This window comes from Pieris brassicae, chromosome 4, assembly GCF_905147105.1.
Source record: "Pieris brassicae chromosome 4, ilPieBrab1.1, whole genome shotgun sequence".
Classification (NCBI taxonomy): domain Eukaryota; kingdom Metazoa; phylum Arthropoda; class Insecta; order Lepidoptera; family Pieridae; genus Pieris; species Pieris brassicae.
In genome coordinates, this window is record NC_059668.1 from 12,814,000 (window position 1) to 12,830,145 (window position 16,146).

At 34.8% G+C, this 16,146-nt stretch overlaps 1 protein-coding gene across 1 annotated transcript in view; it reads left to right on the forward strand.

The window, feature by feature from the left end:
* The window catches only part of LOC123709022 (dynein axonemal heavy chain 2), a 65,899-nt gene that overhangs the window by 25,065 nt on the left and 24,688 nt on the right, over nt 1-16,146 (forward strand). Inside the window, exons 35-54 of the mRNA XM_045660100.1 lie at nt 12-230; nt 1,967-2,210; nt 2,544-2,680; nt 3,250-3,405; nt 4,225-4,427; nt 4,568-4,753; nt 5,241-5,405; nt 5,916-6,028; nt 6,824-6,969; nt 7,782-7,965; nt 8,596-8,714; nt 9,225-9,331; nt 9,848-10,009; nt 10,841-10,989; nt 11,313-11,428; nt 12,624-12,776; nt 13,611-13,750; nt 14,211-14,352; nt 15,105-15,286; nt 15,632-15,755. Of these exons, the coding sequence (XP_045516056.1) occupies nt 12-230; nt 1,967-2,210; nt 2,544-2,680; nt 3,250-3,405; nt 4,225-4,427; nt 4,568-4,753; nt 5,241-5,405; nt 5,916-6,028; nt 6,824-6,969; nt 7,782-7,965; nt 8,596-8,714; nt 9,225-9,331; nt 9,848-10,009; nt 10,841-10,989; nt 11,313-11,428; nt 12,624-12,776; nt 13,611-13,750; nt 14,211-14,352; nt 15,105-15,286; nt 15,632-15,755 (3,147 nt within the window). The remainder of the gene's footprint in view (nt 1-11; nt 231-1,966; nt 2,211-2,543; nt 2,681-3,249; nt 3,406-4,224; nt 4,428-4,567; nt 4,754-5,240; nt 5,406-5,915; nt 6,029-6,823; nt 6,970-7,781; nt 7,966-8,595; nt 8,715-9,224; nt 9,332-9,847; nt 10,010-10,840; nt 10,990-11,312; nt 11,429-12,623; nt 12,777-13,610; nt 13,751-14,210; nt 14,353-15,104; nt 15,287-15,631; nt 15,756-16,146) is intronic.

A 16,146-nucleotide genomic window follows, 5' to 3' on the forward strand; every position in this document is an offset into this window, starting at 1 on the left:
GACAACTTCAGATGGTGATCCTTGCCATGCGTGATATGAATGTGGCTCGATTGACAGCCAAAGATGTGCCATTATTTGATGGCATCATGCAAGATATATTCCCTGATGTGACTGTACCAACCTTGGACTATGAGATGCTGGAGACCGCGATATCTGCTGAGATGAGGCTGGTGGGTCTTCAACCAGTAAAGGCGGCATTGCATAAGGTCATACAGACGTATGAGACCAAGGTAGTTTAATTTTAATTAGGTTAAATACGAATAATTTTATTTATTTACACAAATACGTGGAGTACCAAAAAAATATAATAGTAAATACATAATATACACAATATCGCTACTGTGAGATCACATGATCACATAAAAATATCATATTTATAAATTCCAAGATTAAACACAGGGTATGTTAACAAAAATTATACCATAGACAACATTATGTTAACTGTCAATTGCCTTCTGTTATACCATTAATAACAATTTGCTGACTCGGCGAACTTTAAATTTAATATATATACGTTTATAAGGTTACAAAAAATGAAATAAATTTTATTTATTCTTTAAAATTCTCATTTTGCTATTTATCCATACATTTATTTAAATAAAACTTGTTAATTTATGTATTTTCCATTTCCTCTCCTTTTCCCTCACGATCACCGTGAGTGGTTGAAAATCGCATGCTTCTACTAAGATAACATTTTGTATCTTTACAATTAAAAAATAAATAAATGACGCTACAACTTTTTTAGGTCTGGGCCTCAGATTTCTATATCTGTTTCGTGCGCTCTCTTTATTTGTTAATCGAATCGGCAAGTAGGTGATCAGCCTTTTGTGCTTGACGCAAGAATTGAATTGAAAAAAAAATGATTTAGGAATGGTAAAGATCACATTAAAGAGTAGTGTTGGCCTATTGGTTGCAGCGTGTGACTTTTATCTCTGAGGTCGTAGGTTTCCTCAATGGACATTAGTTCCATGTGCGTATTTAACATTCGCTTAAACGATGAAGGAAAACATCGTGTGGAAACGGGGCTTACCTTTGACACAAAAAGTCGACGGAGTGTGACAGGCAAAGGAGGCTGATCTCTTACTTTCCTATGAGAGATATATTCTATAATATAAAAATGAATCGCAAAATGTGTTGGTAAGCGTATAACTCTACAACGCCTGGACCAATTGTACCAATTTTTTTTAATGTTCGTTGAAGTCTGAGGTTTTAGGTTCGAGGTTTTTACGGCGAGAAAAATTCGAATAATTTCCGGGAAAACCCTAAAACAGCCCTTTTCTTTTCCCCATACAAACGTTTTGTAAATAAAATGTAGAGTCAATTTGAACTTTATTGCTATTCAATAAAGTTCATATTAAATTACAAGCACTCACTGTCGTCTAAGCAGTGTCGCGATCCGAAACACAACAAGTAAGCGCGAAACCGACCAAATTGAATTGTGAAAAAATGTGAGAGCTATAGATCATTAGTACTGTTTTTTAATTTGCTTGTCTTCGCGATATTATTTCTTTTATTTTAGTTTCGGCATTTTAATTTTTGAATTATTAATTAAATATCCCTATCTGAGCAAAATTATTTGAATACTATCGATTATTTACCAATCCCTAAGTTTGCCTCTTAGTTTGAAGCCCTCTAGCAGACATCGTCCCTCCCAGGCGGGGTTTTTTAGTGGGTCAAAGAAGAGTGGCCAAAGTTCGTGGAAGCGAAGATACTTTGGTCACCCGACCTGAACCTCACACATCGGCCTATCATCAGAGAATGAGATTTTTTTGCGCCGATAACATTGGTAGGAACAAAAAACTGCCACATTTCAATCTTTTTGACAGAACGAAGTCTGTGGGGTCCGCTAGTCACAAATATGAGGTCTAGACCAAAAAAGGTTGCAGTGCCAGTGATTTATTTATTTTTATACATATATTGGATTTTTTTATTTTATTTTGATAATGACAATAATGAATGCTTCTAGAATTCGCGGCACTCCAGTATTCTCTTAGGCGATACGAACACAGCTAAAACGGTCTCTTGGAAGATGTTAGCTTCAACTATCAGTCGTTTGAAACGCGAAAAGGTGCCTGGCTTCGAGAATGTCCAAGTCCACCCTATGAACCCCAAAGCTCTCACCCTGGGTGAGTTGTATGGAGAGTACAACCTGGCTACGGGAGAATGGAAAGATGGAGTGCTCTCTTCTATTATGAGGACGACTTGTCAAGGTCACTATTTTTCGCTATTTTTAATCATTAAAAAAAAATGTTTATCATAAGTTTTATATTACTTTTAAAAACAGTAAAACAGCTGTCAAAACGTATACATCGTTAACCTGTGTATTTAATATTTGTACGTTTGTCTACAAATTGAAACATATCAAGTATTTTATTTGAAGATTTGTTTAGTAGTTTTGGAGATATATGTATTTTAGACACATGTATTACGTACCAAGAAAAATTAATGACATCTTTAAAATCGATATTAAAAAAAATACTTTTAAATTGTTTAACTGTGACTATTGTTTAAATATAAGATATATATTCCTGTGTTCGTTATAGACGAGTCCCCTGATCAAAAGTGGATAATATTTGACGGGCCCGTGGACGCGATTTGGATCGAAAATCTGAATTCAGTGATGGACGATAATAAACTACTTACGCTGGTGAACAGTGAGAGGATATCAATGCCCCCTCAGGTTAATGTTTGAAGTGTTTGATAGGTAGGTGGAATGCGCGAGGCTCATTCTATGAATTAACGCGAGTGAACTGCATAGCTGGTTTTTAGGTAACTATTTAATTATGCTTGAGATTAAGGTTGTTGGTTCGTACCCTAGCTGTGCACCAACGGAGTTTTCCTTCTGCGCATTTAAAGCCACATAAGGCTACCTACTTGCCTATTAAGAAAAACGGTATACAAAAATCAGAGGTCAGGATTTTTTTCATTAAATTTTCGTAAAATTTTCGTTTTACCGGTTTTGTGGTCTGCCTGGCTGGGAGGTGTTATGTTATGTTCAAAGCTACTAGAGGAGGGACTACTACTACAAGTTAAAAGTACCCATAACCTACGAGCATGCTTGATTAATGTCATGGAAGTGGATAAAGGGAGAGAGCATGTCAGGACTGTAGCAAGTGGAGGCCCGTGGCGCCTGTCTACGGGAAAAAAAGTGTGATGATATAAATAAAGCATTGAAATCCTCAGGATATCCATAGATTAATGTAAGAAATTCGCGATATATACTGCAGAAGTTATAATTTATTTTGACAGGTGTCACTGTTAATAGAGACATTGGACCTTGCTGTGGCATCTCCAGCCACGGTGTCTCGTAATGGAATGGTCTACAATGATTATAAGGACTGGGGATGGTGGCCTTTTGTCAACTCTTGGCTCGAGACTATTGACGATCTCGAATATAGGGAGATGGTATTGATATATTGAATATTTGTTATTTGGACATTTAATACGAATTATTGTATTTGTATATCGTTTAACGAAGTACGCGTCTACATAAAACTAAAATGATTGACAACATTACGCAATCTGATTCGGCAATCTCCTTTCAAACAACGCTTATCTAGAAGTATGTAGTAGTATATGTAGACGTTACTTATAAAAACAGAAAAGGAATGGAACTCCTTGCTCCCAACTTCTCTAGACATTATCATATTGCTGTAATGACGTGTTTATTGCCTTGTATTAAGTTCCATTTTACAACGATCACTTTATAAGTGTTAGGTTTGATTTGAGTCCATTACTTTCGTGAATATGACGTGAGCCTGTGTCAATACTATTTTTTTACTTTGAAATTCGTTCAATGTCATTAACGGCCGCTTTGTATTATATATAATATAGGTTGATATTCTAATCCATAAACTACATTCCAATAACCTATCGATGGATCGTTTTTTGTGAAATATCTTTGAATTCGACAGAATCGGAAATAATTTTAGTTTAAAGGTCGAGAAGGTATAGACAGCTTCCGTAAGTTAGTATAATCAATAAGTTTAAATAGCTTTCAATCGAATTGTAGATCCTCACAAGATTTTTTAATTAATTTTATCAAGATGATTACTGTCGAACTATAAAGACGTAAGTGATGTCAATATACCAAAAAGGTAAGTTAGCATTGCTACCTTTCCCACGACGTTTCTCGTTCCTCAGACTCTAGTACGCTGTGGAATAATGCCGTATTTATCTGCATTATCTCATCCGCCAAGTACATGATCTTTATAAATCCCGTAGCTCCGTCGTCATTTCCTAAACATCTTAACACCGGTGCTAGAGCTAAAGAGGCTCCACTTAGTGGAAGGGCAGAGCGTGAGGGGTCAGGAGCTGACAGGTGTAAGATCGCTGTGTCGGCTTCTGGGTCTCCTACCAGCCCCAGCACCGCCACAGCCCGATGAGGAAGACAATGAAGGGCTATCAAAAATGAGGTTTCTCTTTGCGTGAGTGTCACAAATGATATAGTCATTTTTATTATATTTATATATAATAATAATATAATATGTATTATGTATGATTTGAGAGAATTCATTAATTGTGTTCCCAATATTTCCGGTTAGATTTAATAAAATACCATCCACAGTATGATTTGGTCGGTATGTGCGACCCTGGAAGAAGAATCTCGTCGTAAGTTGGACAACTGGGTTCGGGAACATGAAGGTGTCTTCCCCTTGAAAGACACTGTGTACGATTATTATGTCGATGAGAGGCTGCGAGCCTTCAAACCCTGGGAGGATAAACTGCCTGATAACTGGCGGTTTAATCCTAGGTGTGTGTCTTTGGTTATGGTATATATTAAATGTAATGTTCTAATTTAGCTTAGATGAATTTAACGCCTGATAATTTGTTGTTAGCAAAGATGTAGCATGTTTTCTTTTATAGTCTTGTAGCGATATCTACAATCGGCTCTTACAAATCACTGCGATGATGATCCTGATACGGACTATCGATGTTATTCTAGCCGCTAAGCATATATAGAACTTCTCTCCACCTTAGGCATTGGGGACTCTGGTCCAGTCAGTGACTAGTCGAGGATCCACCCTTTAGGTTGCAGGAACAATAAACCATACTTCCTTGACACTCTTTTTAATTTTTAAAATCCTATTCATTTAATACATATTACTACATAAACAGTTTTTCCGTGTCGTCCTTAAAGACACAATTACCCAATAAGGGTTGCCATGCTTAACAATAAACATAATTATAAATCTACATGTAACCAAAATATTTACGAAGTATGGGTTAAATTATAACAGTTTGGGATTTCACAACATCCTGGTGCCAACGGTGGAGTTTATTCGGGTACAAATAATCGCATTGGATATGCTCAAAGCTGGATATGGTGTTCTGGTTGGTGGAGGAACCGGAACGGGGAAGACGTTCCTGATTCAGGGAACTCTTGCTCAATTGGATCCTGATAGGTAATTAATAATAATATAATAATAATAATTTTTATATTTTTATTGTATTCGAATTTTTGAACTATATTTACTAAAGTTGGTGTTATTTGACGGTATACTGCTTCAGACCTAGTACAGTGCCTACTACGTATTATAATCGGTATCGATACGGATTTTTAAAAAGTTTTGTATCAGACAATTATAGAGGTATATTTATGCAATTGGAACACATTAAAATGATCATAAAACGGCATTCACAAATTAAAGAAATCATAAATACGTCTCTTTTCAATGTTATATTTAATATTTTTTATAAAGTTGACGTTTTATCTTTTTTCAATGTTATGATTAATATTTTAAAAGTGGTTTAATCTTTTTTTATTAAGTTGACGTTTTATCTTTTTTCAATGTTATGATTAATATTTTAAAAGTTGTTTAATCTTTTTTCAATGTTATGATTAATATTTAAAATGTGGTTTAATCTTTTTTCTAAGTTATGTTTAATGTTTTCAATGTTGTTATGTTTAATAGATATAGCATGCAAGTGATTAATATGTCGGCTCAGACGACGGCAGCCAATGTGCAAGATATCATTGAAGCTCGACTCGAGAAGAGGACTAAGGGGAATTATGTACCGGCTGGGGGTAATTTGTTTTAGTTTATTTTTTTAAGTTAATATGTCTATGTAAATGTTTTCAGTATTGAGTATATCAAGCGACGTTAACGCAGTGATAAAATAACATCAAACATAAAAGATAACAAAACAGAAAATCTAGGATTCCTAGGATTGATATAAAGAATGTTTCTAGTTTTTACACTCCTCAAATTTTTTATACAAAATTACGACTATATATTCTTTCTTTCTTCTTTCATAAGTATATATCGTTAATAAATATTGTAAGATAGGTCAATTTCTAAATTGTAAGTTATTTTTTTTAAATTAAAAATGGTTTGAAAAGATTAGAGCCTATTCCATGTCCACTAAATTAACTTGCGCGAATTCAAATTCGTAGTGACATTTACTTTGAAATCACACAGTTTTACAATACACAAAGTTTAGTTTTATAATACACTAAGATCAGTTTTACAATACACAAAGTTTAGTTTTATAATACACTAAGATCAGTTTTACAATACACAAAGTTTAGTTTTACAATACATTAAGTTCAGCTTAACAATACACAAACTTTAGTTGTACACTACACAAAGTTCAATTTACAATACATTATGTTCAGTTTTACAATACACAAACTTTAGTTTTACAATACATAAAAATCAGTTTTACAATAGACAAAGTTTAAAGTGCGTGGACCTTCAAGTAGTGGCTAGTTACCACATATTAAAACGACTTCTTCATTTTCAATAGGTCTATTTGACAGATAATTTGAAGTTAAAAGATTTCTTTTCTCTCTGATTACATGGTATTACTTTTAATATAGGTAAAAGAATGATAGCGTTTATGGACGACATAAATATGCCGGTTCGTGATGCTTACGGGTCCCAGCCACCTCTAGAACTAGTGCGTCTTTGGCATGACTATGGCTATTGGTTTGATAGGCAGAAGCAATGGCGTAAGAATGTTAAGGTGAGTTTTGTAAAATATTTATTTCTAACTAAACCAAGGAAATAACCAATACGATGCGATGCGAACATCGATTGTTACGGAGATTATATGCAGTGTTTTGTTAAGGAGGCCTCGTACCCCGATCTATTTTATACATATTCGATGTGCAGATCCGCGATCTATAGACCGCAAGTGTAAAATGTATACTTTTGAATTAACAACGAATATTTCAGCGGTGGTACGTTGTTAGGTTTGGGCCTCAGACTTCTGTATTCGTTTCATGATCATTTGTCAATCTAATAGGCAAGTAGGTGATCAGCATCTTCTGCCTTCCACGCGCCTTCGACTTTTTGAGTAAGGTAAGGCAAGATCAACACTAGGCACTGGGTCAGCACTGCTGTTGCCTGTACCTTGTTTTTATCTTGATTATTACGTTATCGTAGTGTAATACCGACGATTTTATTGCCTTATGTGAAGGTTAATTTTACAACGACGACTTTAGAAGTGTTAGGTTTGGACTACATAAAATTAGCCTATGTCAATACAATGTTTATTTTGAAATTTGGCCTTTGTAATTAAGTAGATTAATTTATAAGTTTCTAATAAATGATGTTTTGGGTTTCATTTATACAAATAATTATGGAGTTGTGTTGATTGATGAATGGAGTTATAATTAGTTCTTGGAGAATAAAATATGTTTGAAAATTTAATGCTGGGATTTCGACCTCTATAATTGGAATTTAAGGTAAAAAGGAAGCTGGTTGTCGTTATCATATCTTAAACAAATATTTTTCATTAAAAACAAACACGCAAACAAAAATATTTATTCCAAGGACATGGTCCTGTGCGGCGCTGCCGGTCCTCCAGGCGGGGCTAGGTCCAACCTGCCTCCACGTCTTCTCTCTTGCTTTCACGCCTTCTTCCTACCCCCACCAACGCAGCAGCAGCTTATCAAGATATTCGGGACTATGCTGTCCCAGCATCTGTCTGACTTCGACGAGGAGACAAAGACTATCGGTGAGACTTCTATGTTGTATGTATAATTTCGTGATAAGGGATACAAGTTAAGCGTTTTTAAGGCAGTTTCTGCCGCACACAGCTATGTGGAACCAGCTGCCCACTGAAGTATTTCCGAGCAATATTTAAAAGCCGGCAACGCCTTCACAAGTCCCCTGGCATTTAACGACCATGGGCGGCAGGTATTTTCGATCCAATTCGACTGCGGGTCCTTCAAGTAAAGAGCATACCAATACTTAAAAGGCTGGCAACGCATAAAAATGTAGGGTTTATAAAAAGTTGCTATGTCTTTTTGGGTTGATAAACTTTAAGACTTGCCTATAAACAAATGAACAATAAAACTTATGCAGGAATGAGATCGTGACCCATGAAGGGTGGTAGCACTGCTGGATTATTATATAGGTAGTACATATATGTCAATAGACTAATAAAAAGTATTGTAATGAAAGAAAACAATTTGCGACCACGTGACTACGCACGCGAAACGTCGGCAAAATATAAATTTAAAAGTATGTAAATAATTATAAGTTTATAATAATACAAATAGCTTTAATCCGGTAAAAAAAATGTTTTCTCTCAATGTGTAAAGGCTATGTTAACCAAAGACAATACTAAGTATTGTAATTTTAGGTAAAATAGTCCTGACTGCGACAATAGATACGTTTAACAACATTGTCGCGAAGTTACTTCCGACGCCAAGTAAAATGCACTACCTGTTCAATTTGAGGGACATCTCGAAGATCTTTCAGGTAATTGTATAATTAATGGTATTTAGATGAAATTTTATGTTTTAATTATTGTATTATTTATTATCCAAGTTGTATATAAGTGATTGAATGCTTTATAAATGCTGTGTAATGAAACTATATCCTTATAATGGTGAAGAGTGCTTGCGTCTGGCTATGCTCTCGGGGCGTAAATCCGACGATTTTTTAATGAGGCTTACATAGGCCCGCGCCAAGGACATCGAGCTTAACAGGGGATTGTAGGGCTGGTCTACACTCAAATCCGTAGCGAGACTCCACCCACTAAAACACCTCAGCCCTTCACACGCCCTTAAGATGAGCCCTCGGGACTGTTGGGCTTCTCCAATCATTCTGCCCAAGGGACTGTTGACACCCCCCTAGCCTAGCTTAGCTTAACCTTTGCCACAGGCCTGCCTGATCTGCCAGATCTGTTATCAGGCGATGAAAAAAACGTATTTTAATATTTTTATATACATATATTTATCTCTTAAAAATACTTTTGTATTTTTTCAGGGTCTTCTAAGGAGTAACAAGGATTATCAAAACACGAAGCCAAGATTTCTTCGTCTTTGGGTCCACGAATGCTTCCGGGTGTTTTGTGATCGACTGACTGAAGAGAAGTAAGGACAGTCTCTTTTTCTCTTTCTTTCTCATCCTCTTTTTGTTTGATTTTAATAAGTATTTATCAATATGCATTATTAGACAATAGTTTCATCATCGGACGTCGAGGCAAAATACGATATTTCATCCGTAACACTTAGATGTTCCGCAACTAACCGTTTCTTAACTGGCAGTTGTACCCAGCGCCACTGTGGAACTAGCTGCCCACTGAAGTATTTCCGAACCAATTCGACTTAGGGTCTTTCATGACCCTGCCAAGTACCGATTCTTGAAAGCCTTCTGGCATTGAGAGTGCCCATCGGTGGTGGTATCACTTAACATGCGACTAGCTGCCTGCTCGTCTGTTTCTTCTATATTATTTATTTTCACTAATAACCTTCTATTGGTTGGATTATGCAAAATCGGTTCAGTATATCCGAAAATTAACCCCACCCTCCACACACACACACACACTTATATATAAATATATTTATTTACTTATTATACTTCTTAAATATAATACAATTTATTTTCAGAGATCGTGATTGGTTTATGGGTCAAATGGGAGACATGTTGGGCAAACACTTTGAGCTGACCTTCCACGCTCTATGCCCTTCTAAGAGTCCTCCCATATTTGGACACTTCTTAAATCCATTTGAGGTGTATGATGATCTCAATGATGCTAACGCACTGCGCAGGTATTAATGGATTTTGTGCTGACCTTAACATGTATTTAATAATATTTATTTTAAATTCTTTGCTTTATTTAAATTCTATTTTGCCCTTGACAATGAAATCTAAATTCAATTTTTACCCTTGACAATGAAATCTTAATTCAATTTTTACCCTTCACAATGAAATCTAAATTCAATTTTTACCCTTGACAATGAAATCTTAATTCTATTTAACCCTTGACAATTAAATCTAAATTATATGTTACCCTTGATAATTAAATCTTAATTCTATTTAACCCTTCACAATTAAATCTAAATTCTATTTAACCCTTCACAATTAAATCTAAATTCTATTTTTACCCTTGACAATTAAATCTAAATTCTATTTTTACCCTTGACAATTAAATCTAAATTATATTTTACCCTTGACAATTAAATCTATAAATAACATGTGTGCAATTCGCACGTGGTGGATAGAACTTTTAAAAATGTTGGTTGCAAGATTCTAATTTTCAAGGTTATCAATTATTTTGATAAAAATTACAGTGTCTAAAAAAGTTAAAATAATTAATCACATGCTAATTAGACTTTTTTTTCACTAAATGTATAAATATTAAGATCTTTAATTTTGATAAGAACAAAATAATTAAAGTTAAATAGGTAGCGTTATACATAAACTGTCGCTTTTTCGTTTCATTCACTTTGAAATCAAAACGATGCTAAAGAAGGGATCACTTCAAAAAATTTGTACGCGATAAGTCCATTAAAATTTTCGTGTATACAAGTGATCTTCTGTAAACTCATAAACGCAAGTTTAGTGAGTATTACTTAGATGCAAATTAAAAACATCAACAGATTCATAGCCAATCAAATGGAGGAGTACAACAGTTGTCCGGGAGTTGTCAAAATGGACCTAGTGCTGTTTAAAGATGCAATTGAACATATTGTCAGAATTGTCAGAGTTATATCGCAGCCAAGAGGGCATATGCTATGTGTGGGGATAGGTAATGTATTACTATGTATTTGTGTCTTTAGCATAGGCCGGGTGTTCAACCCATTTTAGCGGGGTGTTGGCCTTTGCGTACTCCTCCCTCTCTTTTAAAGCAGTTTGACGTCGTATTTCCCAGACCCCACCACCACCAACTTCAACATTTTGGGGATGAAAAATAGACTCCGTCCGATACGACCTAACTGATATGCACACAAAATTTCTCGAAAATCCGTAAAGCCATTTCAGAAGAGTATAATTACAAACACTGTGACACAAGAATTGTATATATTAGACTAGTTACTATATAATATAGATTAACATAATGATGATTAACAGGTGGGTCAGGCCGACAAAGTTTGACCCGAGTCGCGTCCTACATTTGCGAGTGCAACTCGTTCCAAGTGGTCGTAACAAAAACTTATGGCGTGAAGGACTTCAGAGAAGATCTTAAGGTAAAATCCCTTGTTTCGCCATGCCATCTGTGAGAGTTATATTCTCAATGCGTAATATTATTTATAAATTCAAACCCTTTTCCTGAAGGACAAGGCAGAAACCACGTATATATATATACCACCTGTTACGGTCCAACCTCTCGGTACTTTTGACTTCTCTAGTAAATCCTGGATTTGATCCAGCTATGTCAGACAAGGCCTCCCGAATCTGACTAAATGCGTAATATTCACAAAACTGGTTTCGTACGCAAGTCGTACTCACTATAACTAAAGTTACATTTTATTTCATAAATACGAGTCAAGAGTAGGTATCTCCAATTATTAGATCTATTTCAATACTGTTTAGAAAAATAAAAAATGTTTGAACAGATATGAGATTCGCTCGTGCAGTGTAGTTTACTTGGGATTTGGTGTTCTCACCTCATTTAGGGTAAAGGATTTACTCACTTATTTTATTTGATTTATTTATTTATACTCTGGATTATTATTTTTATAGTATTGTCTTTTGTTTATATGGCTTTTACACATTAAGAAAACACTTTTTAAACTTCAAGCTTCAATCCGTTTAAAAAGTGTTTTCTTATTATTTTTATGTTTTGATTCTTTAATCGATTTTGCCCCAAAAAAATTGTCTGTCGCCAGATGAGCGCTTTGTGCGTATCGTTTGTATTTTTCGAATACAACAACAAATGCAATATTAAATTTATAGAAAAACTTGTATCATGGTTTTTTGAGTGACTTTGAAAAACAATAAAAATATATATTTCTTACTTATTATCATCATCATAAGTCTACTTTCTTTGTTCCATTTCTGGAAGAAGACCGCCTCCATATTCCTCCAGTACTGCTACACTGGCTTCTCTGCATTCACTAGAAGTAGCCCAGGTAGTAGTCAAGGAGGTAGTCCTTGACGATATCAGTCCATCAGCGACCGTGCGGTCTTTAGTTCTTTCCAGGTCTCCATTCAAGGAGCCTGCGGGTCCTTCGTTTCTTGACCATGCATCCAGTAGTGCAATATGCATAATAATTGTTATATTTGGCGAGACTTTTGAGGAAAAGTTATCGATATCAGGGTTTCCAGCTCTTCCTATAACAAACTTACGCTATAAATTGCACTGAGTGTATTAAAACTGTACCGAAATATGTTTTTTAATCATTCTTTAGGCTTAAGTTAGAAATATTGTCAAAATTCTAGGTCCTTTACTCAACCTGTGGTGTGGACAGCAAGAAGACAACTTTTATCTTCTGCGACACTCAGATAGTGGAGGAGACATTTACGGAAATAATTAACAATTTGTTAAGTAGTGGTGAAGTCACAAATTTATTTAAACCTGACGAATTTGAAGATGTAAGTTATTTTTTAATTTAACTTTAATTGCAATCATCTGAACTTTCTTTAAATTATTTCTTTAAAACCTTTAGACTGTTATTTCATTGAGATTTATTTGTTGCATTCCACTTGCCCCGGGGTACAAAGTCGTAAAAGCAAAATCTATATTTAATCAGACTGAAGAGCGTTTTACGATTGTTTAACATAATTACGGACGACACAGTAACCACATATTACGACGGCAAAGTTTGACAAATACTTAAAACGTAATAATCTATTAATACTATTACCTCTCTTTTCCTATTATTAGTTATTACCAATGTTTATTTGTTTTTAATCTGTTGAATTAACTTTTATAATTTGGTAGAATTATAATCTAAACTAAAACTATCTTTATGGCTGTTGATCTATTTCAGAATAGTAAAATTCCGTATTACTAATAATTTGCAAACAATAATTTCCGTGGAATAATCATTTTGTTTTTTTATTCAATATTGTTTTACAAAAATTCTGAAAAAAATTACATCACACAAGGAAGTCAAAATTGAGAAAAAAACATGAAAACAGTCGTAATAGTTATTTTCGTTTATCCCTTGTAAATTGTTTTTTCATATTCCTAATAAAGTATTTCAGGCTACAGCCAATGAAGAAATACACATTTGGTGTCACTTTTATGGTTATGGTTATTTCTGTTACAACTTTAAACATAACATAGAAACATTTATATGCTTATATATAATTTGCTCATGTAAATATAAAATAATAATATATACAAATAAATTCTAATCTATAAAATAAACTTTTAGCCAAAGTTTTACTTATTTTATTGTTATCGTAAGCTATTATTTCCAGATAAAGCAAGCCCTAGAGAAGCCGATGAAAGCCGCAAACCTTATGCAAACCAATGAGGCTGTATATCTATTTCTCGTGGACCGAGTGAGGGCCAATATGCATATCGTTCTCTGCTTCAGCCCTATCGGAGATGAGTTCAGGTATATATATTATATTCCACTCATTATTACTACTATTATTATTCGTAACTAATAAATGTGACGCGTAACGAAATAATGTGACACGTAATCGAAAAATGTAATGGTAATTTTTTTTACAACGCCGATAAAGAAGTTTCACTTCAATAACATAATTAATATAATGCTTTGCTGTCAAATATATTATAAATAGAAGAATCATTTATAACTGTCGTTGGTGTTTTTATAGACTGTCACTCTATGAGTATATCTATAATTTGCGATTAAAATCCTACAAGGAATTTTAAAGAATGTTTGCAAGTGAATTCGAGAATCGTTTAAATTTACCATTAGATTTTTTTAAATTATTTTAGACCTGTAACAGGACAACTTCTGTTGGCTTCGCTTATATAATATAATATAATTATAAAGTAGTTAAAGATAATAAAAATGCTTACATATTTAAATAACCCTGGTCATGTAGGAACCGAATCCGCCAGTATCCAGCGCTCATAAACGCGACAACCACAAATTGGTTCCTGGAGTGGCCGCGAGAGGCGCTGCTCGAAGTCGCTTACAAGTTCCTTGACGGGGTCGAGTTACTCGCTTCTATCACTGGGCCTAGGGTTAGTTTATTGCCAATTGTAAATGCTTATAACAAAATCTATACAGACGTATGCTTACATGCAGCTGGATCTAATCTTAGAAGATGGAGAAGGGACATCACCTAAAAATCCTGAAGAATAGACATTTGTGTACATTCATTAAATATGAACGAGTTTCTGGTAACGCTTTGACTGCGTATTCACTACAAAGTCATTAAACACACAGAGTGTGTTTGTTTTGGAGCGAAGTTAACACTAACACAACACCTAATACTAACACAACAGAGGCCTCCAACTAAAATGGGCGTCCCGTAAGCTTGTTCGGCCCCTATCCTATAAAAAAATTATTAGTTAATTTCATTAATAAACTCTTTAGTTTGCTCGACATACATAAATATATTGAGTGTTATAAGCATTGTGAAATAATATTATAAATAATATTTAAACAATTATTAATAAATAATATTTAAACAAACAAAAAATTAATTTTATATTTGAAGCAGTATCTTCTTCAATTAGTCTTCAATTACGGTTGGCCATCAGTCTTATGGAGCGGGATCTTTCCTGTGCCAGATGCGGCAAGTCTTCCGCAGTGGCAATACGTGTCCACTCTCGAACGAAACCATTATTTTTTTCCTTTTATCAACACCCTGTTTACCCTGGTTTTACCTATTATAATTAATTGGAAGAAGTGGGAACGGTCAAGATGCAACACGTGGCTCAAGTACGCTGTTCCGTTGTTGTTATGTTGATACACACGTCAATATCTTTAGGTGCGTCGAAAGGAATCCCTCGTGGAAAGCCGCGAAGACGCCTTACGTGCGTCTGTGGCTTCCATAATGTCTTTGATACATTCGTCTGTGGGAAAATACTCTGTGCGAATGTGGCAAGAAATGAGAAGAACCAACTACGTCACGCCTACTAACTATTTGGAACTTGTATCGGGATATAAAGAGTAAGTTACTTTTTGCTTTATTTCTTATCTTTAATCGGGATTAAATTCATACTTCTAGATTGGTATCATTTTATATATCTTTGACTGTTATTTAGTGTATAGCTTAAAAATATCAGAATCAAAAGGTCCGTTGAAACAAACTTGTTCCCTTCCAGTATTTGAGTCCAGTGATTTTATCGTATCACATCGAAACAACTGACTGTTATTTACGGCAGTTATACGACATCATGTGGAACCAGCTGCCCACTGAAGTATTCCCGAACCAATGTGACTTAGGGTCCTTCAAGAAAACAGCGTAAATATATGCTACAATACTGGCGCTTAAAACTAGTATTTAATTTTAAGGATGTTGAGACTGAAACGTATTGACATCGCGCTTCAAGCGAACAAGCTTCGCAATGGTCTGGGAAAAGTTGAGGAAACGACCAAATTGGTTGGACAGATGTCAGAGGAACTGGCCATTTCTCAGGTATGATTATTTATGTGGTGTTAAGACATATTTTGAGTACTGGTGCATACGTCATTTGAATTAACTGAGAATAGAGTAAAAGATTTAGAAAATATTGTTGTTGTTGTAGGGAGAGTGGTAATCGGTAGGAAACCGATATATATTTGACCACAAACTATACACAATCTGTAGCAACAACTGATTGAAGAGTTAAAATTTTTATTAAAAAACAAATAGGGCTACAACCTTACAAAGTTTTGCCTCTGGTAATTTTTCGTGATCATTTTTAAAATAGGCAAGTAGCTGATCTGCTCTGAGTGCTTACTAGGTATAATGCCAGTTTCTTCACGATGTTATTTGCGTACATAGACAAAAGCCGTGATTTGAACTCATGACCTTAGGGAAGGTCCCA